The sequence below is a fragment of the Rhinolophus sinicus genome, linkage group LG13 (genome assembly GCF_036562045.2).
Source record: "Rhinolophus sinicus isolate RSC01 linkage group LG13, ASM3656204v1, whole genome shotgun sequence".
NCBI lineage: Eukaryota > Metazoa > Chordata > Mammalia > Chiroptera > Rhinolophidae > Rhinolophus > Rhinolophus sinicus.
Genome location: NC_133762.1, coordinates 37,828,899 through 37,855,363, shown reverse-complemented (window position 1 = coordinate 37,855,363; position 26,465 = coordinate 37,828,899). Strand labels below are relative to the sequence as shown.

At 50.2% G+C, this 26,465-nt stretch overlaps 1 protein-coding gene across 1 annotated transcript; it reads left to right on the top strand.

The window, feature by feature from the left end:
* Window positions 1–2,118: 2,118 nt before the first annotated feature.
* On the top strand, window positions 2,119–22,758 carry BPIFB1 (BPI fold containing family B member 1). The gene is made up of 15 exons (XM_019715876.2): window positions 2,119–2,271; window positions 4,826–4,967; window positions 5,614–5,721; window positions 6,656–6,805; window positions 7,585–7,666; window positions 10,787–10,850; window positions 12,585–12,670; window positions 13,688–13,867; window positions 14,817–14,870; window positions 15,363–15,521; window positions 16,845–16,912; window positions 17,826–17,871; window positions 18,744–18,807; window positions 19,792–19,868; window positions 22,152–22,758. The coding sequence occupies exons 1-15, from the start codon at window positions 2,157–2,159 to the stop codon at window positions 22,182–22,184; spliced, it is 1,428 nt and encodes a 475-aa protein (XP_019571435.2). The 5' UTR covers window positions 2,119–2,156; the 3' UTR covers window positions 22,185–22,758.
* The last annotated feature ends 3,707 nt before the right edge of the window (window positions 22,759–26,465 follow it).

Sequence of the window (26,465 nt, the reverse complement as noted above, 5' to 3'; positions counted from 1 at the left end):
GCTCAGCCCTGTGCTGGGGTGATTCAGGGGACAAGAAGTATCAGACAGTCTTGGCCCTCAGGGAACTCCCAATATGGGCCAGTGTGGTATATGCTGTGCCTAAGGAAAGCCCAGGGACATGGTGGTGGAGGGCAGTCAGGGAAGGCTTCCTGAAAGAAGTGACATGTCAGTTGAGAAGGCGAGTAGAAGTAGGCTGGATAAAGAAGGAGAGAAGGCATCCCATGGGAAGGGAAGAGCATAAGCAAAGGCCAGTCAGCAAGATACAATGTGAGGGGTGTGTGTACGGTGCTGGGATTTGGAGAGGAGATACTTTTCCACAGGAATGGAAATCATCCTCTTGGTTCCCTGAGCACCTCTGAGCAGAGGAGAATAGAGTGCAAAGAGAGTGGAGAGAAAACAGGGCCATAGTGCTTGAAAGAAAAAGATTACAGAGGGGGTTGGGGGGCTTACTGGGCAAAGGAGCAGGATGCAGGGTGTCATCTCTGTTTCTGGCTTTGACTGCAAGGTGATTCTTTCTGACCCCAGTATTAGTAAAAATAACTGTCATAATCATAATAACAGCTAATATTCATTGAGCTCTTATGGCATCCAGGCCACAAATGGATTGTCTCATTTAATCCTCCCAACAAACCTGTGATGTAAGTATTATTATTACCCCTTATTTTACAGATGAGAAAACTAAGGCTCAGAGTGGGTAAGTCACTTGCCCAAGATCACACAGCAAGTGGTAGAGGCAGTCCTCCAACTTGGGTCTGTCTGATTCTGAGGCCCATGATATTTCTCCTCCACCCCCAGGCCTCCTGACACACAGGAATGGGGGTCCTGTGACTCAACAGGGGTCCCCATGGCTTACACCTTGTCAGTTAAGCAGGCTCGGGTTCCCCATTCTTCTGTGGCTCCTTGAGGCCATTCATTCATTCAGCAACAATTTACTTATTAGACGCCCACTGTGTCTCAGGCACTATGCTGGGTACTGCGGACATTATGGGGAGCAGGTAGAACCAACGCTCCCTCCCAGAGCTCATGGCCTGTTCAGGAAGGTGGATGTTGACTCATTATTACAAGTGTCTCTAATAGGTCACGCTGTTCCAGTTCACAGAAGACACATGTCATCCAGATGCCACATTTGTCTTTGGCAACAAGAAACCCACATGCTGAGCCAAGCAAGGGCCTGGGTCTCTGGGTCAGCATCTTCCTTCCCTTCAAGCAGGACAGTCAACAGGAGGCAGAAGCTTCCATAGGGGGTTGGAGGCTGAGCCCGAGCGCAAGCTGGGGAGCTCAGGACCAAGTTATAGCTACTCCATGAAGAAGACAGTGCAGCAAAAGGGCCAGAATACCCTCAGCTCCTCTCCCAAGAGACCCATAGGCCTATCCCTCACTCTCTGCCTTTCTCTTCCTCATTCCAAGCAGCCACCAATTACTTCCTCAGGCCCCTTAGAATTGCAGATTAAACAAACAGCTTTCCTGCCACTTTGAGTCTTACCTGAATTCTCATGTCCTTTCTGCCTTCAAACTTCCTGTCCTGGGCACACAGGAACCCTAAGGCAATATTTCTCCAAGTGTGGTCCAGGGTCGCTCGCTACTGGAGAGGGAAATCTTTATGGAGGAAAAGGGACATGTGAACAAAGTTCTAAAGGATGAATAGGAGTTCAGCAGGGAGCTGAGAAAGGGGAAAGCATTACAGGAAGAAGGAAGAGCAAGGGCAAAGGTGCACACAAGAGAGAACAGGATATGTTCTGGGACCTTCAAGCAGCTTGGAATGACTGGAACTTCATAGAGCAAAAGGGGAGTAAGCAGGAGGTGGAGTTGACTAACTGAGGTTGGGCCATCGAGGATTTTAAGTGCCAAACGCTATGAAGTAGGGCACTACTTCATTACACCCAGTTGCCAGGTGAGTAAACTGAGGCACCGAGGTTAAATTGATTGTCTAGGACACACAACTAGCACCTGGCAGCAGAGGCAGAACACAGACGCAAACAGCCAGGCTCCAGAGCCCACTCTCTTAACCACTTCACTCAGCAGCCTCTCCTGGACTCCACGCCCCAAGTCACCAGGTATGGTGGGCCTGCCCTTGGCCTCTGCCTAGCTAACAGGGCCCTTTGTGTTCACCCCAGGTTCAGGCGCCTGCCACCTGCTGCTCACTGAGCCCTAGGAAGATGGCTGGCTCAAGGACCTTCACTCTCCTCTGTGGTTTGCTGGCAGCCACCTTGGTCAGAGCCACCCTCAGCCCCCCTGCGGCTCTCAGCCTCAGCTCAGAAGTCATCAAAGAAAGTAAGTCTTGGTCACCAGGCCTCACCGCAAGGCAAAAAGGGCAAGCAGGTGAAGTTGTTCGAATGAGAGAGGGAGTTCCCCAACACTGGGGGTGTACAAGGCACAGCTGGGACCCCAGGTCTAGGGTGAGACTCAAGCGGGTGAGTTATTAAAGGTTGGGAGTGTCTGTGATCCCAAGAGTCCATGATTCCAAGATCCCCATGCAATCTCAAATTCCATGATTCCAAAACCCCACTACTCTGAGGTTCCATAGCCAGCTGAAGGACTGTGTGACGCTGTGCAGTGATGCACCTGCCTCTCCTACTTATCCATGCCTAGAACCCCGAGGGCAGAGCACCTCCTCGGAATTAGCGTCAGTGCGCAAGCCGTCCCCAGAGCAAAGAACCTCGGCTGGGAGTCTGGCAGCCTGGGTCCCAGGCCCAGCTTTTTCACCCTCCAGCTCTGGCCTTGGGCAATTCCCTGAGCCTCCGGTCCTCCTCTGGAAAGAAACAAGAGGGCCTGCCTCGCCGTTGCTGGGACTCTCCAATAGGACAGGGAGGAACAAGAGCTTTAAGAACTCTATGGTCGGGCTTCTTAACCCCAGCACTTCTGACCTTGTGGCCCAAATCACTTTGTTGGGGGAGCTTGTCCTGTGCATTCTAGGATGTTTAGCGGCAGCCTCCGCCCAGCTGTGACAACCCAAACTCTCCAGACATTGCCAGATGTCTCCTGGGGGCTAGAATCAGCCTGGCTGAGAGCCACTGCTCCGAAGTGTTGTCCCTTGAAAGGACGGTAACCAGCTGGCTTGGAGGTCCATCTAAAGCACTTAGAGACCCGCCTTTTGCGTGCAGTGGGCCTGGGCCAGGGCTGGATGGGCGGGGAGCGGGGCCAGGTCTCGCAGGGCCACACAGGCACTATAGCCAGGGAAGGGATCCCCAAGTAGGGACAGGGAGCAGAGAGTTCTGGGCACAGGTGCCCTGGGCCCATCCTGTGGACTGCAAGCACATGGAATGTCAGACAGAAGGAACAAACATGGTTTAGGTTCCCCAGCAGCAGAATCTGAGTTGAGGAGCTGTTTGCAAGTGGTTGGTTTTAGAAGTGGTCGCAGAAAACACCTGCAGGAGAGTGGGAAGCAAGTCAGGTGAGGGCAGGCCAGTTACTGCTGGGAGCTGGAGCCAGCCCTCCTACTGGATCACTATGTTAGTTAGGGCCAGTCAGGAGACAGAAATCGCACGATAAACCCAATAGGTGTTTTGTGCAAAGAATTATGAGCAAGGGATTAGAGCTATGGGGAATTGGCTAAGATGGAGGGAAAAAAGAACTCCAAAAATTCCCCAGGAATTGAGGAGGTTGGGAGGCTAATCCAAGGACAGAATGAACCTGGAGGGGGAGACTCCTCCCCAGACTTCCTGGGAGGAGTGTGGTTGAAGCCCACTCCACACCGAGTTGTCACAGGTCAGAGCTGGTCCACAGTTGGCAGGCTGAGGCCAGAGAGTAGAAAACTGCCTTCGGGGAGTCAATGGAATCCTCTGGAAAGCTGCCCCTGAGGAAGGGGGTTGCCGTTGACTCACTGAGAAGCCGTGTCCTGGAAACTACCTGGGGGCTAGCTGGGGTGTCCACAGTATCATTAGCTGCCCTCGGGAGTGCTGTGGAATTCACAGCCATGGATGGTGACACCACAAGCATCCTGGCGAGAAGAGCACACCAGAGCCAGAAAGGGAAGCCCACTCCGCCTCCATGTCCCTCCAGAGCCCCTACTGACAGGGCTCACCTTAACATTGCACCAAGCTGGCGAAGGAGGAATATTTACAGGGCCCATCTCCATTATCACAGAGCAGGCAAAAAGAGTGCTTTTGTTGCTGAGAGATAATGACACACAGGGACACCGGGACGCAGTGGGGCACACACACGTGGGTCATCCTGCCTGAGGGTGGAGGGTGCTGGGGTGTTTGTACACCAATTCCCATCAGTCATTGGCTGAGGGCTGCTTCCTAAGCAGCAGCTGTCCAGCACTTCTGACCTGCTCTGCACACAGCCAGACGGACTCAGGCTACCAGGGAAAGAGTCCGGCAGGGTTCCCGGATCACGGTCCCCTGATCTTGCCTCCTCCTTTCTCTGCTCAGCACCTGAGGCTCTTTGAACAACAGGCCCATAGGATGTAGGTGCCAGAGAATTGTTAGCAAGGGTGTTCTAGCAGCAACACAGCCCCAAAGAGGGCCTTATGGGTTCTCTGTCTGTTGGCTCTGGAATTGTTTGCCGCTGGCTGAGGGAGGGATGCACGTCCATGTGCCAAGTGTCCTGGCCAGTGCTCCTGGCAGAGGTTGGCAATCCTCAGGGGTGTGAATGGTCCCACTCATGCCCCAGCTTCAGTCGTCATGTGAAAATGACCCATCTGGGCCATCGTCCTCGAAGCCACATCTCCACAGAGGAGATGGTTCGGACAGAGCCATCCATACCCTTGCCGTGTGTCCAGGTCTGAGTAGCCCTGAGGGACGCCTCGTCCCAGCCTGGAAGCCCCACCAACCATCCTTCTTGCTCCTCCTGCTGTCCCCTAATCCCTGGAATCCGCTCCCAGGGCTGACACAGGAGCTGAAGAATCACGATGCTGTCAACATCCTCCAGCAGCTGCCTCTGCTCAACGCTGTGAGGGAGGAGCCAGCCGGGGGCATCCGCATACTAGGCAGCCTGGTGAACTCTGTCCTGAACGTTATTATCTGGTAAGTGGAACAGGACCAAACGGGGAGCTCCGTGCCCACACCTCTGCCCAGGACACACTTTGCACACCCAGCCAGTCAACAAGCATCAGTTGGTGTCAGCTCTGTGCCTGACCACAGAGAATAGAACAAATGAAGTTCCTTCCTCAGAAGTTCCCAGAGGAGTTAACAAGAACCATAAGAGAGTCACACAGGAGCCCTAACAGGGAGACCCCAGAGGAAGGTCACCTGGGGTGAAAGGGTAAAGAGGTAAGGTGACGCTTCTCAGTGGAGCCAATGACTCACCAGGAGACAAGAAGAAAATGGCATTCCAGGTAGAGGGACCTGGGCGAAGGCATAGAGGAGTGGGAGTCAGTCGGCATGGCTGACGCTTAAAGCCCAAGGTGACAAGTGGGAGGTCAGTGAGGCCAGGTCATAGAAGGTCCCAGCCCAAGCAGCTGGGATTCATCTCCTTAGTGAGGGGGGCACCATCGGAGTATTGTGAGCAGGGGGCAGGGGGAGGGATAGGGCAAGACCGTGCTGGGGAGGGTCAGTGGACTGGGCTTGGGTCCAGCTGCTGGCTGGGCACCAGGGGAGACAGGAACAACAGAGAGGATTAAGTTTGGGGATGATGGTCAGATGAATCTCATCTCTCTCACATCTCATCCAGGCTGAAAGTCACCTCAGCCAGCATCCTCCAGCTGCAGGTGCAACCCTCAGCTGATGGCCAGGAGCTGGTGGTCAAAGTCCCCCTGGACATGGTGGCCGGATTCAACACGTGAGTATCCCTTCAGTCAGGTACGGCAGGACTGACATGTTCATGCACTCATTCCCCCCTTTCCTCCATGCACGGAAAAGAGTTCTAAGCAGAGGGAAGAGAAAGTGCAAAGGCCCCGAGCCAAGAGTACACGTGCTCTGTTCAAAGAATAGCAAGGGGTGGGGAGAAGAGAGGGAGAACGGTGGGAGGTGAGGCCAGCAGGCAGCCGAGGCCAGATCATAGGGCCTGTGGACCAAGGTGAGGACTTGGCTTTTACTGGGAAGATGGGAGCCATGGAGGGTTCTGAGCAGAGGAGGGACATGGCATGCTTTAACATTTTGAATAATCTTCTGGATGCTGTGTATAAGGGTAAGAGTGGAGGCGGAGAGGCCATCCAGAAACTATTGAAATAATTCAGAGGAGACAATGACAGCTTGGACCAGGGCCTGGGGTCAGGAAGGTGGTGAGAAGCGGTCAGGTTCTGGATATGTTTTGGAGGGAGGTAGAGACAATAGGATTTCCTAATGATTGAATGTGACGGAAGAGAGAGAAGGAGAGAGACGGAGGCGTCAAGGCTGACTCCAAGGTGACTGCCTGTGCAACAGGCAGGATGGAGTGGCCAGCAATCAAGATGGGGAAGATCATGAGAAGAGCAGGTTTGGGGAGGATCCACTGTATGTTTTGGACATGTTAAATTTGAGACGCCTGTTAGACATCTGAGTAGGGGGTTGGGTATAAATTTGGAAGTTGTTGTCATATGCAGTGGATTTAAACCAGGAGAAGAATCAAAAAACTGAGCCTAGGACATGCTGGGGTAAAAAAAAAAATTGGGGAGACGAGGCGCACCCAGCAAAAGTTTGAGAAGGGAGGTGAGGGTGCCAGAAGGCAGAGGGACAGGAGGTGTGCTCTAGCCGGGGGCTAGGATGGTGCTCACAGCTTCGGGCACCACTCCCAGGCCCCTGGTCAAGACCATTGTGGAGATGCACATGCAGACGGAGGCCCAAGCCATCATCCGAGTGGACACCAGCAAGGGGGGCGATGCCCGTCTTGTCCTCGACAAATGCTCCAGCAGTCATGGGAGCCTGCGCATCAGCCTGCTGCATAAGTGAGTGTAGCCACCTCCCACTGGGCTCCCACCGTGCCTGGGAGGGAAGCGGGGTGGTGGCCTTGCCCCATTTTACAGATGGAGAACACTGACGCTCAGAGGCAGAAAGAGACTATCTCTCCTGACTCTAGATCTGGGGCTCCTTTCAGGGAACTTGTGATGCCAAGAAAGTTCAAGACATCAAGGGTAGAAGCCACAATGATGGGATTTCAGGCATCACGCCAGGAAGTGGGGCAAACGTTTACAGGTGGAGAGGAGCCCCCTTCCTAGGGCCTTCACACCACCCCAGGCAGGCTTGCATGGAGCCATGTGTAAAAACATGCTTTGGAGTCTCAGACAAATGCATCTCCCCATTTACTCTCTGGGTGTTGCTGGGCAAGTCGCCACCCTGTGCCTCACCTGCCAAACTGCAAGGAGAGGATTCGCTCAGGCCACAGCCATAAGCAAGCGCTGGGCAGAGTGCACTGCACACAGCAGGGGCTCAAAAACATAGCACTTCTCTCCACTTCTCCTTACCGGGACAATGGGGAGAAACGCCAAATGCCATCACTCCGGAGTCCAGCACAAATTTCTGTGACAACCCCCAGCCCAATCCCAGAGAACTCTCTGCCACCACGTACACCTAGCTCAGGGTCTACTCCCAGCTCTGTCTCTTACAGGCCATGTAATCTTGGGCAAGTTCCTCCCTCCCCTGGACTCAGACTCCCCTTCTATAAAACAGGGGAGAGGAGATCCTCTCTGACCTTTCCTAATCTCTCTCCCCTTCTCCTCTCTGGAAGGCTCTCCTTCATGGTCAACTCATTAGCCAACAAGGTCATGAACCTCCTGGTGCCAGCCCTGCCCAAACTGGTGAAAAGCCAGGTGAGTGGAATCAGTGCCTCCCTGGCCTGCAAAGATTGTTCCCCTTGTGGGGCTTGGGTGGAACTGCAAACCAGTGCTATGGAATTTGTGTCTCCTCAGTGGGAAACTGGGCCCGAATCATTCTTTCAGCAATGGATCATTGAGGTCCGAGTAAAGAAAGTGCCAAAAGTCAACCCGGAGACTGTAAACAGTGATGCATCGTTAACAGTGGACTCTGAGTGGTCGAGGGGAGGGAGCCCAGATTTGTACCATTTGCTGATTTCTCTGGTGTAAACCCTCCATCCAAGGCCAGTTTTAGGGGTCTGTCACTCACAGGTCCTGTTGGGTTTATTTTTTGAATCAGTACACATGGGTCTATCTAATTTTATATGCTCCTTATATGCCACAGGTAAACTAAAAGTGCAAGTTGGATTTATCCACTTTGACCATTGATTTCCACTATAAATTCCAAGATGTGTTCACAACAGTGGGCCTCCTGGAGTTCAAAACACCTTGTCAGATAACGCAAATATTTTTTACAATAAAACTTTTTGAAATGAAAAGATGATCTAATAACTAAACAATTTTGGGGGAAAAATACTTATAATCCCTGTACCTTAACTTGGCAGCTACTTGTTTTTTATTAGTTTCAGGTGTACAAAACAACATAATGGAATTAGACATTTGGATTAGACATTTATACCCCACACAAAGTGATAACCCCCCAAGTCTACTACCCCTCTGACACCGTACATAGTTATTACAATACCATTGACTGTATTCCCTATGCGGTACTTTACATCCTGTGAATATATATATATATATATATATATATATATATATATATATATATAATATAATTATATATAGTTAAATATATCTATTTAATTATAATTGACATTCAATATTATTTTATATTAGTTTCAGGTATATAGTGCAGTGATTAGGCATTTATATAATCTATGAAGTGATCTCCACAGTAAATCCAGTCTCATCTGACACCCTACATAATCTTTACAACATTATTGATTATATTCCCCATACTGTATTTCACATCTGTGTGACTACCAATTTGTACTTTCTAATCCCTTCGCCTTCTCCCCCATCCCCCAATCCCCCTCCCATCTAGCAACCATCAGTTTTTTCTCTGTATCTATGAGTCGACTTCTGTTTTGTTTGCATGTTTTCTTTAGATTCCATATATAAGTGAGATAAATGGTATTTGTCTTTCTCAGTCTGACTTATTTCACTTAGAATAATACCCTCTAGGTCCATCCATGTTGTTGCAAATGGTAAGATTTCATTCTTTTTTATGGCAGAGTAATACTCCATTGTATCAATGTACCACAATTTCTTTCTCCAATTGTCTATTTTTTTTTATTTTAAGATTTTATTGGGGAAAGGTAACAGGACTTTACTGGGGAACAGTGTGTACTTCCAGGCCTTTTTTCCAAGTCAAGTTGTTGTCCTTTCAATATTAGTTGTGGAGGGTGCCGTTCAGCTTCAAGTTGTTCTTTCAGTCTTAGTTGTGGAGGGCGCAGCTCAGCTCCAGGTCCAGTTGCCATTGCTAGTTGCAGGGGGCACAGCCCACCATCCCTTGCGGGAGTCGAACTGGCAGCCTTGTAGTTGAGAGCCCACTGGCCCATGTGGGAATCGAACCAGCAGCCTTCAGAGTTAGGAGCATGGAGCTCTAACTGCCTGAGCCACCGGGCCGGCCCTCCAATTGTCTATTGATGGGCATTTTGGTTGTTTCCAACTTGGCAGCCATTTTCTCTTGCATGTTGCCTTCCAGTCTCCATCCACATGCACTCAAATTTTTATGTGGCTGCACTCAGTGTCAATACTATTTGATATTCTTTAAGTTATGTCTATTTTCTATGCCACTGTATAATATTCATAATTATTATAATAGCATCATATTTAATATTTTACTAAACCAGTCCAGAGAGCCTTCTTAAAGGAATCTGAAAGTGAATATTTTGTAAAATTTGGCTTTTCTTACATAAGATAATTTTTCTTTTAAGAAAAAATGTTTTTCTATTTAACAGTGGGAGTTTCTTAAAGTAGGGCCCAGCTGGAAATTTCTTCCCAGCCTCCAGCAAAATCACACTAACTGTCATCATACTTTAATAGCTAAAACTGTATTTTTACATTTACTACATTTTACTTTTACTAGAAAAGATGGTACGAATTTGGGATTACAAAATGCTCTTTGCATAATATCTGCTTTTAAGGGTGAAAAGCCACCTATAGTAAATAAAATGGGAGAACTGGCTTTCCGTTAGTCATCATGGTTTCCCAACACGACTCAGTGGATTTAATACGATGGTCATATGAATATTTTACTTGACGTGAAGGGAAAAGTTACAGCATGTTGAAATCTGGCAAGAGCCCATCTAGGAAATGCGGAAGCCCTGTCAGTATAAATGCATGGGTCCCAACCTGAGTTCCCACAGCAGAACCCCCTGGGAAGACTTTTAAAATGCAGTAGTCCTCCCCTTATCTGCAGTTTCGCTTTCCAAGGTTTCAGTTACCCATGGTCAATTGTAGTCCAAAAATATTAAATGGAAAATTCTGGAAATAAATAATTCATAAGTTTTAAATTATGCGCTGTTCTGAGTAGCGTGATGAAATCTCCAGCTGTCCTGCTCCATCCCACCCGGGACGTGAATCATCCCTCTGTCCAGTATCTTCGTGCTGTATATGCTGCCCACCTGTTAGTCATTTAGTAGCCATCTTGGTTATCAGATTGTCACGGTATCATAGAGCTTCTGCTCAAGTCACCCTTATTTTACTTAATAATCGCCCAAAGCCCATGTGGATAATTCTTTGCTGTGGGGCTGTCCTGTGTGCTGTGGGGTGTTTAGGCATCCTTGGCCTGTATCCACCAGATGCCAGTAACATCATCTCCCAAGCTGTGATAATTAAAATGTCTCCAGAAATTTCCAAATGTCTCCTGGGGGACAAAATTGCTTCCTGATAAGAACTGCTGGCGATTGGGGTTGGGAAAGGAAGAGTTCAGTGGGCAAAGGGATGCGTTGGGGCTAGAAACCCACTAAAGGCACAGAGAGATTGTTCATGAGTCTGCTTGGGTCTGTCTTGCTGGCCCCTGATGGAGCCCCTGTATTTGTGCTGTTACAGCTGTGTCCCGTGATCGAGGCGGCTTTTGAGGATATGTATGCAGACCTCCTGCGCCTGGTGAGGGGTAAGTGCACTGCTCTCTCTCACCTTTTTCCTGTACTGCTGGGCCGGCCTCCAGGCCTTGGCTCTGCCCAGGCGGCACCTCTCCAGTCAGGCCTGAGCAGCAACTCGGCCCAGCAGCAGATAGGAAGGGCATCATTCGATCCCTGCCTGGGATGAGACAGGAATTGAACACAACTGTGGCTTCACCAGTACCTACTATGTGCAAGTTTCCATGTGAGCCAGCGGGTGCCCCAGATAAACCCAAGTTCAAACCCCAGCTCTCCCATTGTTCTATGACTATAGGAAAGCCAATTCTACCTCCTCATCCTCAGTTTCCTCATCTGTAAAATGGGACTTACACATCCTACCTCACAGGATTGTTAGTGAGGATTAAAAATTTACAGGAAAGTTCCAGGCATGTAGCAGGTGCTCTGCCTGGCACAGAGAAGTGTTTTCAAGTGTGTGCTGTATGGATAAATGAATGAATGATACGGCAACCACTGTGGGCTATTAGAAGAGAGGGAACAGGTAAGAGACCAGATGTGTGCTTAGGAAGGAGGACATTTCTCCCTCCCTGAGAGTAGAGATAGGAGGACATAGGTTTCTGCCCCCACCTCAGAATTCTGCTGTGCTCAGACTCCTTGGAGTGGGGATTGATGGGAAGAAGAAAATTCTACCATCTACTGTTTTGGGATCTGAAGAGGCTCATTCAAAGGGGTGACCAAAGAGGAGTGGGAAGAAGAGAATGGAATCAGTGCATGCATAGAGCAAATATTGGGTGTTTTATATACACCGTCTGGCTGACTCCTCAGGCAACTCCGTGAAGCAGGGATCATTACCTCACTTCACAGATGAGGAAACTGAGACTCAGAGAAATTAAGTCATTTGTCCAAGTTCACAGAGGAAGTTAGTGATAGGGGAAGGCTTAAACCCAGTTCTTCAAGTTTCAAGTCTGGTGTAGCTCAGATTTGAGCCAACTTTAGTAGGTGTACAACCTACAAGGCAGGCATTACTATTACACTCCCATTTTGAGATGAGAAAACTGAGGTTGAAGCGGGAAGAGACTACCAAGGCTACTAAGTCTAGCATCGAAATCTCTCTGGTTTCTCTGCTCCCCAAGAGCAGGGTGGGAGGTGGGGGGTGTAGGGAGGGTGAGGGAATAGTCGGGCCAAAGACCAACACCCCACCTGCCCCTGTGCCCCCTCTGCTGCCCTCCCCATTCTCCACCCAACAACTTGGTGGCCAAGTGGGGAATCACGAGGCAAATACGAGCATCCAGTGGACAGATCCAGATGCTGCTCAGGTGCAGATCACAGTCTAGTCGGGGAGGTGGCGAGTTATAAGCAATAGGTCAGTTTCGTTCCAAACCAAGACGATGGCAGAGGACCCACTGGGTTCAATTCTTTTCACGGTATGAGCAATCATTCCACTTTTCTGAGCCTTGGTGCCCCCATCTGTCAAATGAGGGTAATACTAGGACCCACCTCCTAAGGTTACTATGAGGGTTAAGCGAGCTAACATATTCAAAGGTTTAGCACAGCACCTGGCGCTTGATAGATGCTCAATAAATGTCAGTCAGTATCATTTTCATCGTCATTATCAACATCATCATTCCTACTGCTCTTCCCCACTAACCCTGTGATAATGATATTACACTTACCGTGCAATCGTGCAGCTCCAGCCAAAAGCAGCCCTCAAACCACCCCAGCAGTACTGCCCTCCACCCTCACAGAACTTTCTTCTCGTTCCTGAGCAGTGCCCGTTTCCCTCAGCTCTGACCACCTGGAGTTTGACCTCCTATCTCCTGACATCAAGGGTAATGGCATCCAGCTCAACCTGAGGGTGAGTGTCATGGGACCTTGACAGTAAAATGGGGACACCACCGCCCTTCTCTGACCACCAAGGTCAGACACCGTGGTTCTGTTTCAGGGGAGAAAACATCGGTCACGATTAGGACACACAGGCTGATTTAGAAAAATCTCCACAAGCTGAACATGTCCCATGTAAACCCTTCTAAGGGAGAAAAAATAGCAGGTGGAATCTAAGGGCCACATACAGAACATAGACCCTGGTGATCTGTCCTCTGACCCTAATTTCCCCAGTCAGGGGCCAGAGTGTGTGCACTGGGGCTCTTGGCCTTTCTCTCAGGCAAGCCCCTGCCAATCCCCAAATATCTGGTTACCTTGAAACAAGAGCTCAGGATCAAAACACATCAAGGATTACACAGACCTAAGTTTCTCTCCCAGCTCCACAACTCCCTGGCTGTGTGACTTTGGGCAAGTTTCCTCACCTCTCTGAGCCTCAGTGGCCTCATGTGTAAAATGCAGATAATAATAATCACCAAAGAGAGGAAGAAATGAGACTGCATAGGGTCTGGCAGGCAGGAGGAGCCCAGTAACTGTCAATTCTCTGTAAAATGTGGAGCCACACACTCCCACGGGGGCTGGACTCCCTAAAGGACCAGGCCAACCTGGGCAGCTTGAATCTCAGACCAGTTTTCATGGGTCCCTTGGAAAACTGCAGCATCAAACATTTCCATTGATTTTGTTGCAGTTTTGAATTTTCCCCTCATCCAAAGTGTTTGTGAGGTATCTGAGAAGTTGAAACGCAAATGCCAAATAAGACATCTAAGGTTTTTTAAAAATCAGAGATTATCTGAGGTGTGCAGGGAGAGTATATGTTGCTAGGCACTGGAGATAACTCATTACCTACAGCAAGGCACTGACCTCCAAGCTAAGTGTCCTGGAAGCAAGCGCAAAAAGGGAAACAGGCTGAGTGATGTCATTTCCTTCTAGGTTGTTATTGGGTAAGCTGAGGAATTAAAGATCCCAGCCAACTCTCTGCTCTGTGTCTCCTTAGGCCAAGTTGTTGGACTCACAGGGAAATGTGACCAACTGGTTCAATAAGTCTGCAGTTTCCCTGACAACACCGTCCCTGGGCAGTGCCCCTTTCAGCCTCACCGTGAGGCAGGATGTGATGAATGCTGCCATCGCTGCCTTGCTCCCTCCAGAAGAACTCATGGTCCTGTTGGACTATGTGGTAAGCCTTGACGTGGGACAGAGGATGGAGCCATCGCTACCATATCGTGAGAATTTCCTGAATCAAAGGGGGTGCGAGGACCCCTACGCCGCCAGCACGAATCCCATCAGGCTCAGTTTAAACCCCTCTAGTAATGGAGAGTTCTCTCTCTTCCTTAACGGCCTCTGCCTCTGACATAGGGCTCTAAAGCTGAAACTTTCCCTGTAACACCCGGTCCCGGTCCTTGTTCTGCCCTCTGGAACCTGATACACCTGCTTCCTCTGCCAAATAACAGAACTGTCGAGCCAAAGGGCATCTTAGATACTGAGTGGTCCGGGGATGTCAGCTGTGCTCCTGCTGCCCACTATGGGGCCGGCAGCAGACATCACTAATTGATCAGGGCCCTCCTTCTTATTGAGCCCAGATGCCGAGACAGCCTTGGAATCCTTATCAACACAGCACAGCAGGCAACCACCACCAGTCAACCAAAGTGTGCTTCCTCCTCCAGCGTGACTTGTAGGGAAACTGAGGCCCACAGGGGGAAAGAGTTGGCTCAAAGTTATGGGAAGGTGTCAGGACTTCAGGTCAGCTGACAGACAACAGATAACCAAGCTTGTGAGGATTAGAACTCAGGGTAAGGGGCTGAGATGGTGAGAAAAGAGGAGTGGTCACTGGCAACCACATTCATGACTATAGTAAGAATTGGATCATTTCTCTGTGTCCTCTGGGAGCAGAGAGCAGCCCACAGACCCACAACCACCACTAGACACAGTAAAAGTCCAGGCCAGCAGGAATCCCCGTGCCCCACAGCAGCTGACAGAGCTCTTTTCCACCAGTGACAAACACATAGCCTGGACCACCAACCCCCTCAGCTTTTCTGGGGTGCTTGGGATCTCAGCAGTGGAGCTGCTGGAGGTGTGTCTCCCCTGTCCCCTCCAGCTGACCTGCTCTGGCTTCCTCTCATCCTCAGCTTCCTGAGCTGGCCCGTCGGCTGAAGTCCAGCATCAAGGTGATCAATGAACAGGTTAGTCTGGCCATCTGCAGCTTGACGGATGTGTGCTGTGGTCTGTCCACTGGCCTCCGGGGAATAAAATACCGTGGGAACATGCTCTTTCTTTCCAGCACTGGTGACTTTTACAGACCGGGTCCCTGTCCTCACAGAGATTTCAGTCTAACAGGACAGGTTGACCTGCATACAATCACACAGATAATATTTCAGTTACAAAGCACAGACTCTAAGGATTATGAGAGCATTACAGGGTACCTGACAGAGTTGGGGAAACTAGGGAGTGCTTCCCTGGAGGGAAGGCTATTCCAGAGAGGGAGAAGCACAACCAAAGGCTATGAGGTGGGGAGGGCAACAATCCATCCAGGATCTGAGAGGACGTGTGGCTGGGGCAGAGAGAAAGCAGGGAGGCCAGGAAGTTGGGCACAGGCCGTGCCATATGGCCACATGGGACCTGTGGGCCACGGTGGGGCACCTGGGAGGCCACATGCAGGGCTGATGTCCTTCCAGGCTGCGAATCAGCTGGGACGCACACAGATAGCGAAGATTCTAACCCAGGAGCGCCCAGAGCTTCTTCTGGACAAGGGCAGTGCCAAGGTGGCCCAACTGATCGTGCTGGAAATATTTGCCACCAATGAAGCTCGCCGCCCCCTCTTCACCTTGGGCGTGGTAAGTTCAATTGCCTGTGACATTGGCAGCAATCTGGGGGACCCTCCCATTTGCTGTTCCTATTCACCTCTCTTGCTTTGCTAAACACTTCCTCCACTCTTGTTACCCAGTAGGATTGGAGTAGGGGGAGCTCTAAACCAAGAATCGGGAGCTTTGGGGGCCCAGCTCTGACCCTGTGACTTTTCTAGTCATTCAGTCCTCTTGTACCCCCCTGTTAGTCAGTTACTGGCCACCAACAGTCCCTGGGGTAGGAAGGCCATAACCTCCCAGCAAACCAGCTCTGTTCAAGCAACAGCATTTCTCCAGAGAAGGGGTGGCTGTGGACTGTTAGCTGCAGTGCTCAGCAACAGAGGGATGGATGCCCAGCCCTAGAGAGAGGATCTGAGTGGGGCACCAACCGCACCCTCTACAGAGGGCAAAGGAGAGAGAAAGACATGGCAGTATTCATGGTTGGGCCCTGGATGCCTCACCAAGGAGTCTAGACAGTACCTGGTTGTTAAGCTAATGTTGACACTATCCTTCCAGTAGAGTCTCTGCGTGCATCTGTGCGGGTTATCCACACACAATTTCAGGGGTGCCATTCACAAAGACGACAGGATGCACAGTGCCCTGGCTTCCTGTATTGAGGGATATTCTGATCCCCCAACCGGCAGTGGGAATGGACTGCCCGGGCCAGCGTCACTCCCTGGAGATCTGGCCCTGCCATGGCAAATGGCAGGCACTCTTCAAAAGGCCCCCTGCACCAGGTCTGCAGGACAGCTTTGTTTTCTGGGTGCAACCGACCTGGAGCTGGAGCCTGACACTCTGCCCTCAGGCTCACCCCAGCCCACAGGTCAAGTTGATGCATACGTTTAGCACCCGTATTTGAGACTTGGCTTCACTTCTGACCTTTCCGATAATAATGGTTAATATTACTAGGGGGTTACCGATCTTTGTCCCTCAGTTTCCTCACCTCTATAATGGGGTAATAATAGGAGCTACTTCGTTGGGTTGTGAGGATCAAATAATCATATAAATCATATAAACTCCTTAAAACACTACCTGACACCCAGTGAGGGCTCCATGCATATCGGCTGCTGTCATCCTCCTCCTCATCATCATTCCCCATAACAATCCTATCTGTTCAATGGGAAGTGCGTACAGGTATGTCCCATTTAATAGATGAGGAAAGTGAGGCCAGAGGTCAAACCCTTTTCCAAGGTCACAGAGCCAGTAGCTGAGATTCAAATGTCAGCTTGACCCCAGACCCTCCTTGCGTAACCCCACACCCCACACCTGACGCATCCTCTGAAAGAAATGGGGCCTGGGCTTCTCTTGTTGCAGGAAGCCAGCTTAGAAGCTCAGTTTTACACCGAAGGTGACGGACTTATGCTCAACTTAAATGACATCAGGTAACATGTAAATAAATCATTGTGAAGAGTCTGGCGATGAAAATGAGTCCTGCCTGGCGACCACTGGGTTTCTTTAAATACCTAGTGTTTTGAATCTCTAGGGTGTGAGCATCCAGGGCAGGCTACTCCAGGACAGGCAGAAACGCTGCCTTGCCTGAACTGTCCTGCTGTCGAGGACCAAGTATGAGACAGAGAAGGAAAGGGAAGTGGCCTTGTAGCAGCCCTTGGGCAAGCTGACCCTGGGATGGGAAAAACCTGTCCAGCACCATTCCCTTGGCCGTGGGTGGCCTCTTCTGGGCCCCTCCAAGACAGTGGCAATGACATTCATACCCAGACGCTGAGCACCCATGGAGCCCAGCCCCGAAGCTCGGACCGCCAGCTCTCTGCGCCCCTGCCTGTTCTCCCCGCATCCCCCCACCCTCCTGCTGCCCCAGAGAGCTCAGGGGCTGCAAACTAGACCCTTCTAGGACAACGCAAGTGTATGGATGTATTTTTGATCAGCTCACATAGGGTTAGGTATTTTTTAATATAAATGAGTTACCAAAATATAAAAATCAGAGTATCTGGCTGCCGTGTGTGCCTGCATGCCTACATGGAATCAGGTACCCCCATTAGAAGGAAACCGAGATGCCCTGTTTGCCACAGTCCTTACTCCAGAGGACGATTTTCCTGTTCTTCAGGCAGCTATTTGTTGTCTGTCTCCCCACTTCCCCCACCCCCAGTTACAGTGTAAGCGGCATGAAGCAAGGATTTGATTTGGTTCACTGCTGTTTCTGCAGAGCCGGTACTGTGTCTGGTACACAGTAGGTGCTCCATAAATAGCTGTTGAATGAATGAATGAATGAATGAATGAATGAATGAATGAATGAATGAGACTCTGAGGGACCACTCTCATGGGCATCTTCTGTTGCAGCACTAATCGAATCCACCTGATGAACTCAGGCATTGGCCTGTTCAACGTGAGTATTAACACTTTGTCCCTGGGGACACGGGACAGCTCAGGATGATCCATTTCGAAAGCAGACACTGCCCAGAATGTGCTATAACCAAGGTCCCCGTGGGCAGACCCATGGTGAGCTGGTTGGCCTCCCCATTAAAGGCCAGAGTCCAACCTCCTGGTTCAGGCATTTACTGAGCAGCTACTGTATGCCGAACACAGCTGAGAACACACACATACTCACAGACACACAGACACACACTCACTTTCCTTCTGTGAAGTTTTGACCCCACGTTAGAAATCCAATCTCTTCTAATCACAATCTCATTTTGCTCATGTAGACTCATCTCAGTGACACTGCACAGCCCCTTCCCTCTTTCCTTAGTTTCCCCATCTGAGTCAGATGAAATCAGACATCTCAAATTGGTTGAATCCTGTCTTCTGCCATGGTGTGGGTTTTAGGGGGTTTTTTGGTGGGGGGGAGCTCCTTATGTTTCTCTTTTGTTTTGTTTATGAATATTTTTAAATGGGGAGGTTTCCACATGAAAACCAGGACTTCTGGTTTCCCTCAAGAAGTCAAAATCTCAGGATATACAGGGCAAAATTTCCTCGGGGCAATTCTGCTGGAACAGACCAGTAGAGCCCCTAAGAATGGGGGGTAGGGGGTGCATCCTTCCAATGCACCCCAGCCCCCCCACTTGCCAGGCCCCAGGGCCAGCTGGGTTTGTGCCATTCCCAGGCACCCTCCCTTGTAGCTTTGATTGGCAGAGGACTTGGGATTCCAGTATCTCTACCAGCTGCCCTCACCGTGGGGCTGGACTATATCCATCCGAAGAATGTCTAGGAGGACTCTGGCTTCTCAGCCCAGGTAACGATGTCCCTTCTGTCTCACAGCCTGAACTTCTGAAAGACAGCGTCACCGAGATCCTCATGTCCGTCCTGCTGCCCAATGAAAATGGTGGGTCTCTTTGCTATCCATCCTCCCACTCCCCGAGGTTTGGAGGGTGGGAGCTTTACTTCTCCTGCGTGAGTCTCCATTTGGGGCCCCTTTCAATCATTTCCCACCCATCCTCAGAGCCTTGTTGAAATTCCACCTCCTCCAGGAAGCCTTCCTGGTCATCCAGCTGGAAATAAGCTCTCCCATCTCCAAATTCCCAACCCAATTCCTTTCCTGGTACCAGAGCCTAGACATGCAAAGATGAACTAGGTAATGCCCAGCCTTACCGGGCTGACGACAGGAGAGACAGAGGTGTAAACAGACAACTACTTGTAGAGCACACTTGATGTGCCTTAAACGTGGGTTCAAGTCCTGATTTCCCCTCTTGCTGGCTGCCTAGCCTTAGAGAAGCTACCTCATCATACTGAGCCTCAGTTTCTCCATCTGTACAATGGGGAAATAAAAGCACCTTCCTCAGAAGTAGAGAGATGATGTTTATAGGGGCAGAGAGGAGGTGCCGGCGCAGTCAGTGCTCAACATTCCTTAGCCATTGCTGCTGTTGGCATTGTCATTTGTGTTAGTAGTGGAGGAAACCAAGGGTAAAGGTGAAATTACTCTAATTAAGCCCCAGGTCATGGGGGTGGGGGAAATTGGTAACCTATGCCAGCCCCACGTTTTTCATGTCTTTATTTTATTAACCTGAGAAATTTCAAAGTATAGACAGTGCTGCTGTGGATGATGGGAGCCCCTGATGGTTCCTGAGCAGGAGTGGGAGAGGATGTGAGGAATGCCCTTTGGAGCAGACAGAAGCCAGTGCTGGAGGCAAAGGTTGGGGAGATGAGCCTGGATAGATGCTGGGCCGGAGAACAGATGAGAGGAGGCAAAAGGGACAGTCTGAATCGGGTGTGCCAGGTCCTATGTTCCCCTCTGGAAACTGTGAGGCTGCCCATGGCCGCACAGGCCCACCCGGGCCCCACCGGTCTCTGACCACATTTGTTATTTCAGGCAAATTAAGATCCGGGATCATGATGTCGATGGTGAATGCCTTGGGATTCGAGGAAGCTTCATGGTCTCTGACCAAGGTGAGTGGGGTTAAACATCCTGCCCCGGGGAAGGCACAGTCGCTGAGAGAGCCCTGGGCTGGGAGGTGGGGGCTGTGCTCCAACCCTGGCCCCTCTGATCATTCATGGGAGACCTTGGGCAAGTCCATTCTTCTCTCAGGGCCTCAGTTCCTCATGTGTAAGTGGGAGAATGTAACTGTCCTTGCCTGGGGTCAACACACCTCCAGCTTTTATCTGTCATTCATTCATTCATTTGTTCTTTCATTCAGTAAAGCCCAGCATATAATAGATGCTCAATAAATGCTCATTGAGCATATGACTTTCCTTGGTAGCTTCTGGAGAGGGGAGATGTAGCAGCATCACCCCGTTTGCATATATTATCATTAATAATAACAGTCCATAATCATTCTGTGCCAGGCACTGGGTAATAGGTAGCATCTCATTCAGTCTTCACACCCATCCCATGTGGTAGATCCGGTTTCATCCCCATTTTACAGATGGGGAAACTGAGGCTCAAAGATGGCAAGTCCATTTCCAAGGATATACAACCAGTAGGTGGCACAGTTGAGATTTGCATTCAGCACCTGTCCTGATAATCCCCTGCTTTGGACCCCAACCTCCGCATGAGCCAAAGACAGTGAGGTGGTTCTATCTCAGTTAGCTGGCCAGCAGACATTTACTAAGCACCTACTATGTGCCAGTCACTGATCACTACCATGAACAAAACAGACAGAAACTCCTGCCCTCTTGGAGTTTCTAGTCCACTCTAGAGGGGGAGAGACATTGAAAGCAGATAAACAATTAAGAAAACCCACAAGTAACTGCCCTTTCTTCCATGGCCAGGGTGTCTAACCGAAGGCCAAGGAGGCACTTCGGACCAAACCTATAACTCTTATTAGTCCTGATTTGCCCAAAGCTGTGGCCTGGCACCACTGAATTTCTGAGCTGTTTAGTTCCAGAGAAATCCCCAGAGGAAACAAAGCCTTAAAAATGTCCCCTATCCCACTAGGGTTGAATTTAGGGGGAGGGTAAGAGGCTTTGTTAACTGGCTTCAAAGGCAAGTTGACATGTGACTTATTATCAGCTGCCCACCTCAAAAACCGTGTCCATCCTGCAGCTGGCTTTGATGGAGAATAATGGGAACATACTGTGGATGGTACCGAAGGAGGCTGAGAGTCTAGACTCAGGCATGTGAGGACTGGTTCAAATCCTGGCTCTGCCTCTGTCTAGCCAGGGAACCTCAGGCAGGTCCTCTGGCCTTTCTGAGCCCAGCTTCCTCAACTGTAAAACCCAACAGATATCTTAACGCACAGGTCATGCATTAATGGACTATAATGCAATGATCCAATTCTAATATAAGCAGTTTATCTAAGACACATACTGCATTTGATTCATGTTGGGTGGACAACTGGTGTCCATATAACTGGATGTCTAGAGCTTGGTTTATTTCACGTATCTCTTATTAGGGGGAATTTAGCAACTGTCCTCTTTTTTTTTTTTTTAATCAACTTTCATCACATAATCCATCATTTGCAGTTTGGGTTGGAAAGGTGTCATTTCATTCTTTGGATCTGTTTCCGAATTTCCTGTTTTGCTCTGTTCATTTGTTTTGGACTAGTAGCACATGGATTTCCTTTTTATAGCTTTAGAATATGTTTTGTTAGGTTGGTGCAAAAGTAATTGTGGTTTTTACAATTATTTTTAGCCTTTTAAACCACAGTTACTTTTGCACCAACCTAATAAAATGTAGTCTAAGGAGTAAATGGATAGATATGAGATAAAGCAAGTATGGTTTTTTACAAAAATTAATAGTAACATCTAAGGGATGAGTATACAAGTGCTCACTGTAAAATTCTTCCAATTTTGCTGTATGTTTGAAAATGATCACAATACAATATTGGGGGAAATCTAATAGGTTAAGTTCCTCATATCACATTTAGTTTTCTTTTTTAAAAAAAGCAAGAGCCTTATTAAAAATTTAGCTGCCTGGGACACAATGGATACGACCAGTAATCTGCATTTGATGACACTTTTGGGGGAGTTTTGGTGACCAGCTGGGACTGGGGACAACAAGCCTGCACAGTATCACACTCTGCACACAGATACTTTACCTGTGCCCCAAGCCCCCGCGTGGCATCACTGTTCACACACAAACCTACCCCTCTGATCCTTTCAAGAATTCTGTATGAGTGACTTCAGGGTCATGACCCCCAATGCCAGTGGTCACCTTGAGGAGGACAAGTCAGCATAAATCACAAGGCAGGAGGTAAAAAAAACCCGTTTGACTTTCTCCTCCAATTCCAGGATGCCCTCGTGGTCACCCCAGCGTCCTCGTAGAACTTTGGACCTCTCTCCTCTCTCCCAGTGAAGACTTGGACAGTGGCCATCCAGGGCACACGGGGTCCCAGTGGGAATGTGGGAACTGGCTCTGTAGGTGTCTCTCTCTGCAATAAACACTTGTCTGTGACTCCTGAAGTCTGGAGTGTATCTTTGTCCAAACTCAGGCCCTGGAAGTCTTGGGGGCTGGACATCCAAGCCACATCTGGGCCATGTTCAGGCCCTTCTGAGCCAATCTGAGCCACGTCCGAGCTATGTTGGGGCCACATCGAACCACATGTGGATAACGTGCAGGGTCTTGGCCGCCTCCCTGGGCGTCAAGAATAAGAAAGCCAGTTGTGTCCTCCAGCCTTCTGTGTTGGCCTCCACTTATGGTGCCGTGTTGATCTTGGCAGTGTGGTGGGTAGACAGCTCTCTGAACAGTGTGACTCTGGAGGCAGGTTTTGAGTTCTGGCCTGGCCCCCTTCAATGGTGTCTAACTCTGGGAGGTGGCCTCCCCTCATTGGTTCTCAGTTTCCTTCTCTTATAAAATTGGGAGAATCATAGTCCCCACCTTGGTGGGCTGTAGTGCGGATGAAACGAGAGAATGGTTCCTGGCACAGGGGAGGTACTCAAACAATGTCATCCGTGGGTGATGTCATCGTCACTGTTGTTACCTAGCCTCCAGGATGTTGGGGCCTTATCACTGAAGGCCATTCCTGTTTGGACACTGCCATGACTGCCATTGTCTCTCTGGCCTCCCTGATGCCAGCAGGTTCATGACAGATAATAGGGCCCCTGTTTCCAGACTCCAGGCCTGGCCCAGCACACAGAGCCCTTCAGTTACACAAGGGACCTTGCGGGAAGGGATGCAGGGGCATTTCGGAAAAAGGTGTTACCCAACTTCAGGGCCTAAACAGACATAAGAACAGCTTACAGCCTGGACAGGCAGCCCAGAAGGAGCTTCTATCTACAAGACACGGGCTAGGCCAAGAGAGACACGGAGGGACCAGGATGAGACCCTGCACGAGACATTTACACCACGGTCAGCGAACACTTACTGGGCAGTTCCTGAGCTCTAAGCCCTGGGCTGCAGCTCCCCAGGCATCTCCGACGCCCAGCCATACTTGGTGGTCTGCGTCCCCACACATCACATTCCATCACTTTTCTAAATCTTGTTAAATTTGGGTGTGAACCCCCACTCACAAGGAAGATGAGAAAGTCAATCACCATCTTGTCTGGGGTAGGGTCATACAAGGATCTTTTGGGGGGCTCCTGAGGAGCCTGAAAGATGGGCAGAACCTATGATCTTGGGTCCCATCTGGTGCTGATGAAGGGATCTCTGTCCCAGCCCACATGATCCTGTCAGAGGGGCGCGGCTCCACGAGCAGCTCCCAAACCGGCCACGAGGGAGCACTTCCCCAAATAGCCATGACCATGGCTCCTGGTTTCAAACTACCCACAACCTCTGGGACTTCCTGGAGGTCAGTGAATAAATAACCCTCCTTGCTCACCCCATGGGGGCAGGGAACAACTCCACACTGGCTCCCACAGCAGCCCAGGTGTCCCGGGGTCACTTGCCTGATAACATACCTCTCCAGGCTGTCTCTTCCCTCACTTTCCCCCTCCCCGACCAGTGTCTCCTGGGATCACCTTCCAAATCAGCTACCTACACTCAGATCCTTCTGGAGAACCCAAACCGAGACAAGCACTTGCTCTGCAGGTACCATGCTAAGGGTCTTATGGACCTTCAGTCACTCAGCCTTCCCCACAGCCTATGGCACCCCAAATTGACAAATGGAAACTAAGGCTCTGACAACACGACTACCAAGCAGCCCCTAACCATTAACCCACACTGCCTCCCTCTAGTCTCTGCAACTTCACCACCCGCCCTTGGTTCTCCACCTCCCCCATAAAGGAGAATGTGTCTTCTGTGCCGCCCTCCTTCCATTGGAGCCCTGAAACACAACCGCCATCCATGCATCCCTGAGGCAGGAGCCCCCAGACCCGGAATGCCAAGACCCCACCCCCTTCCTGGGCTAGGGGAGGGAAAAGTCTTCTGCTTCTCTCTGAGTCTCGGCCTCCCTGGGGTATGTTGGCCCTTAGAGCCTCAGTGACAGGCCCTATCAGTTTTGGCCAGAAGCCCCTTTGCCAAGAGGACCCTCCCCCACTGAAGAGCTCCTCTGACCACAGCCCCGCCCAAGGGGTTGAATTTCCTGCCCTGAGCCCACCCACCCGGGCTTCAGAGTTCTGGTTCTAAAAGTTGTCCTTCTTAGAAGCTAGAGGCAGAGGTCAGAGAAAGATTCCAGACAGCCCTATTCTTGGAGACGTTAAGGACCAGGAGACTAACAAGAGCATTTCTCAATGTTTCTCGAGTGCCTACAAAAATGTGGTGAAGTGGTGCATACACTCTTAGTGCCAGGCCAACCTGGATTCAAATCCAGGCTCTCCCACCTACTATCTGTGTGACCTTGGGCAATTCATTTCTGCTCTCCGAGCTTCAGTTTTGTCACCTGTAAAATGGGCCTGCTACCAATGACCCCGACTGTTGTGTAAGGACTTAGGGATGTGATGAAACTTGTAAAGCTCTTGGCGTGGTGTCTGCCACATACTAAGCACTCAAGGAGAAGTCGGGGCTAGTGTGGGTGATTTAAGGCAAGAGATGGAGAGGTTGGGAAGATGGTGTGAAGTACTGAGGGCAGGAAGGGACGAGAGACCTGACTTGAGTGAACCTGACTGAGGGCAGGAAGGGACAAGAGACCTGACTTGAGAAAGGTGCCTGACATAGTGACTGACTAAACACTGGTTGGATAAACGGTGAGTGAATTTTATATCAGCCTGGAAGCAAAATATGAATAGCTAATGCTAAGAGTATACATTTCCCAGTACAAAATCTGCATAAGCAAACAAACCTTTCTTTCTATTACCCAATTTAATCACGGTTTTGAGCTCCTGTGCCACCAAGCAGCAAAATACCTGGATGTTGCTGATCCAAGGCAGTGCCAGAATTTTCTCAGGCACTGCAGAGTAGGCTCAGCCCCTTTGGGGGTCTCCTGTTCTTGCTCAGGGGAAGCATTTACCATCTGGGTGGCTTCTTCCTGGGTGTGGCATGGGAGGGTACAGTGGTGGGCCCTCGGTGGGCCCTGCTTATGCCAGCATCTGCCTTGGAGATGTCTGCATCCCAGCTGGTCCCTGCCTTGCTGCATCAGAGGCTGCATCTCCTGGTGGTACCCTTTTGCCCACTTAGAGAGCCCCCCACCTGCAGGCTCCCGGATCTTCACTATGATCTTTTGGCCACCTGTTCAGGGCTGGAGTTCATCTGGCAGGAACCAGTACTAATGTATTAATTGAAATATTTCCCTACTAGTTGGTAAAGAGCCAAGGCTTCAAGTCTCCCAGGGCCTAGCCCAGCCACTATGGTGCCTCCCCCAGGACTGCCAACCCATCCTTCTCAAGATCCAAAAACCTCCATGGTTAAAAGGGAGTACTACATCTTTATAAACATCTCCCAATGTAGCCCAGCCACATTAGCAGCTGTTAGGCCCACTGCTTGTCAAATGCTTGCTGCGTATTGTGGAATGTATTCCTCACAAGAAACTATGTTTATCCCCATTTTACAGATGAGAAGTCGGGGGCACAGAGAGGTCAAATAACTTGATCAGGGTCACACAGTCAGGAAGAGGCAGAGTCCAGAGTTGAAGCCAGCCCACACAATGGGGAAGGGCACTCCAGGCAGAGGGAACCCAAAGCAGGAATATGAGGCAGTGAGCAGTGCAGGCTGTGGAGCTGGAACTAGAGGGAGAAGCAAGGGAAGGAAAGCTAGAGATGGTTCTAGGAGAGGCAGAGCTGGGAGGTGCTAGGCAGTGGGTCCCCAGTGAAGACATGGAGGTGGCCACTGGGATTCCCAGCTCTGTGTCCACAGGTCCTGGCCAGCAGGAGGCTGCTGTTCTAAGGGTTATTGCTATGCTGGGGGCTGCTGCCCCAGGCCCAAGGGGAGGTCCAGCACCTGCTTTTCCTGTAGGTCAGCAAGGAACACCTGAAAACTGGTAAAATTTAAGGGGTACAACAAGGGAGATAGGAATTCAGGGAGTGGCAAGGGTGGGAGATGGCATCACCTCCACGCTCAAAGCTTCTTTCTGGCCTCCTCCTCACCACCAGCAGAATTTGCCTTCCTTCCCAAGCTGACCCCACCCTTCCCCTGCTCTAACACTTGCTATGGCTCCCCAGTACCCTCAGAAGAACCTCCAAGCTCCTCCTACTGGCATTCAGGCCCTCTATCTCCAGACTCTTCCACCACCACCT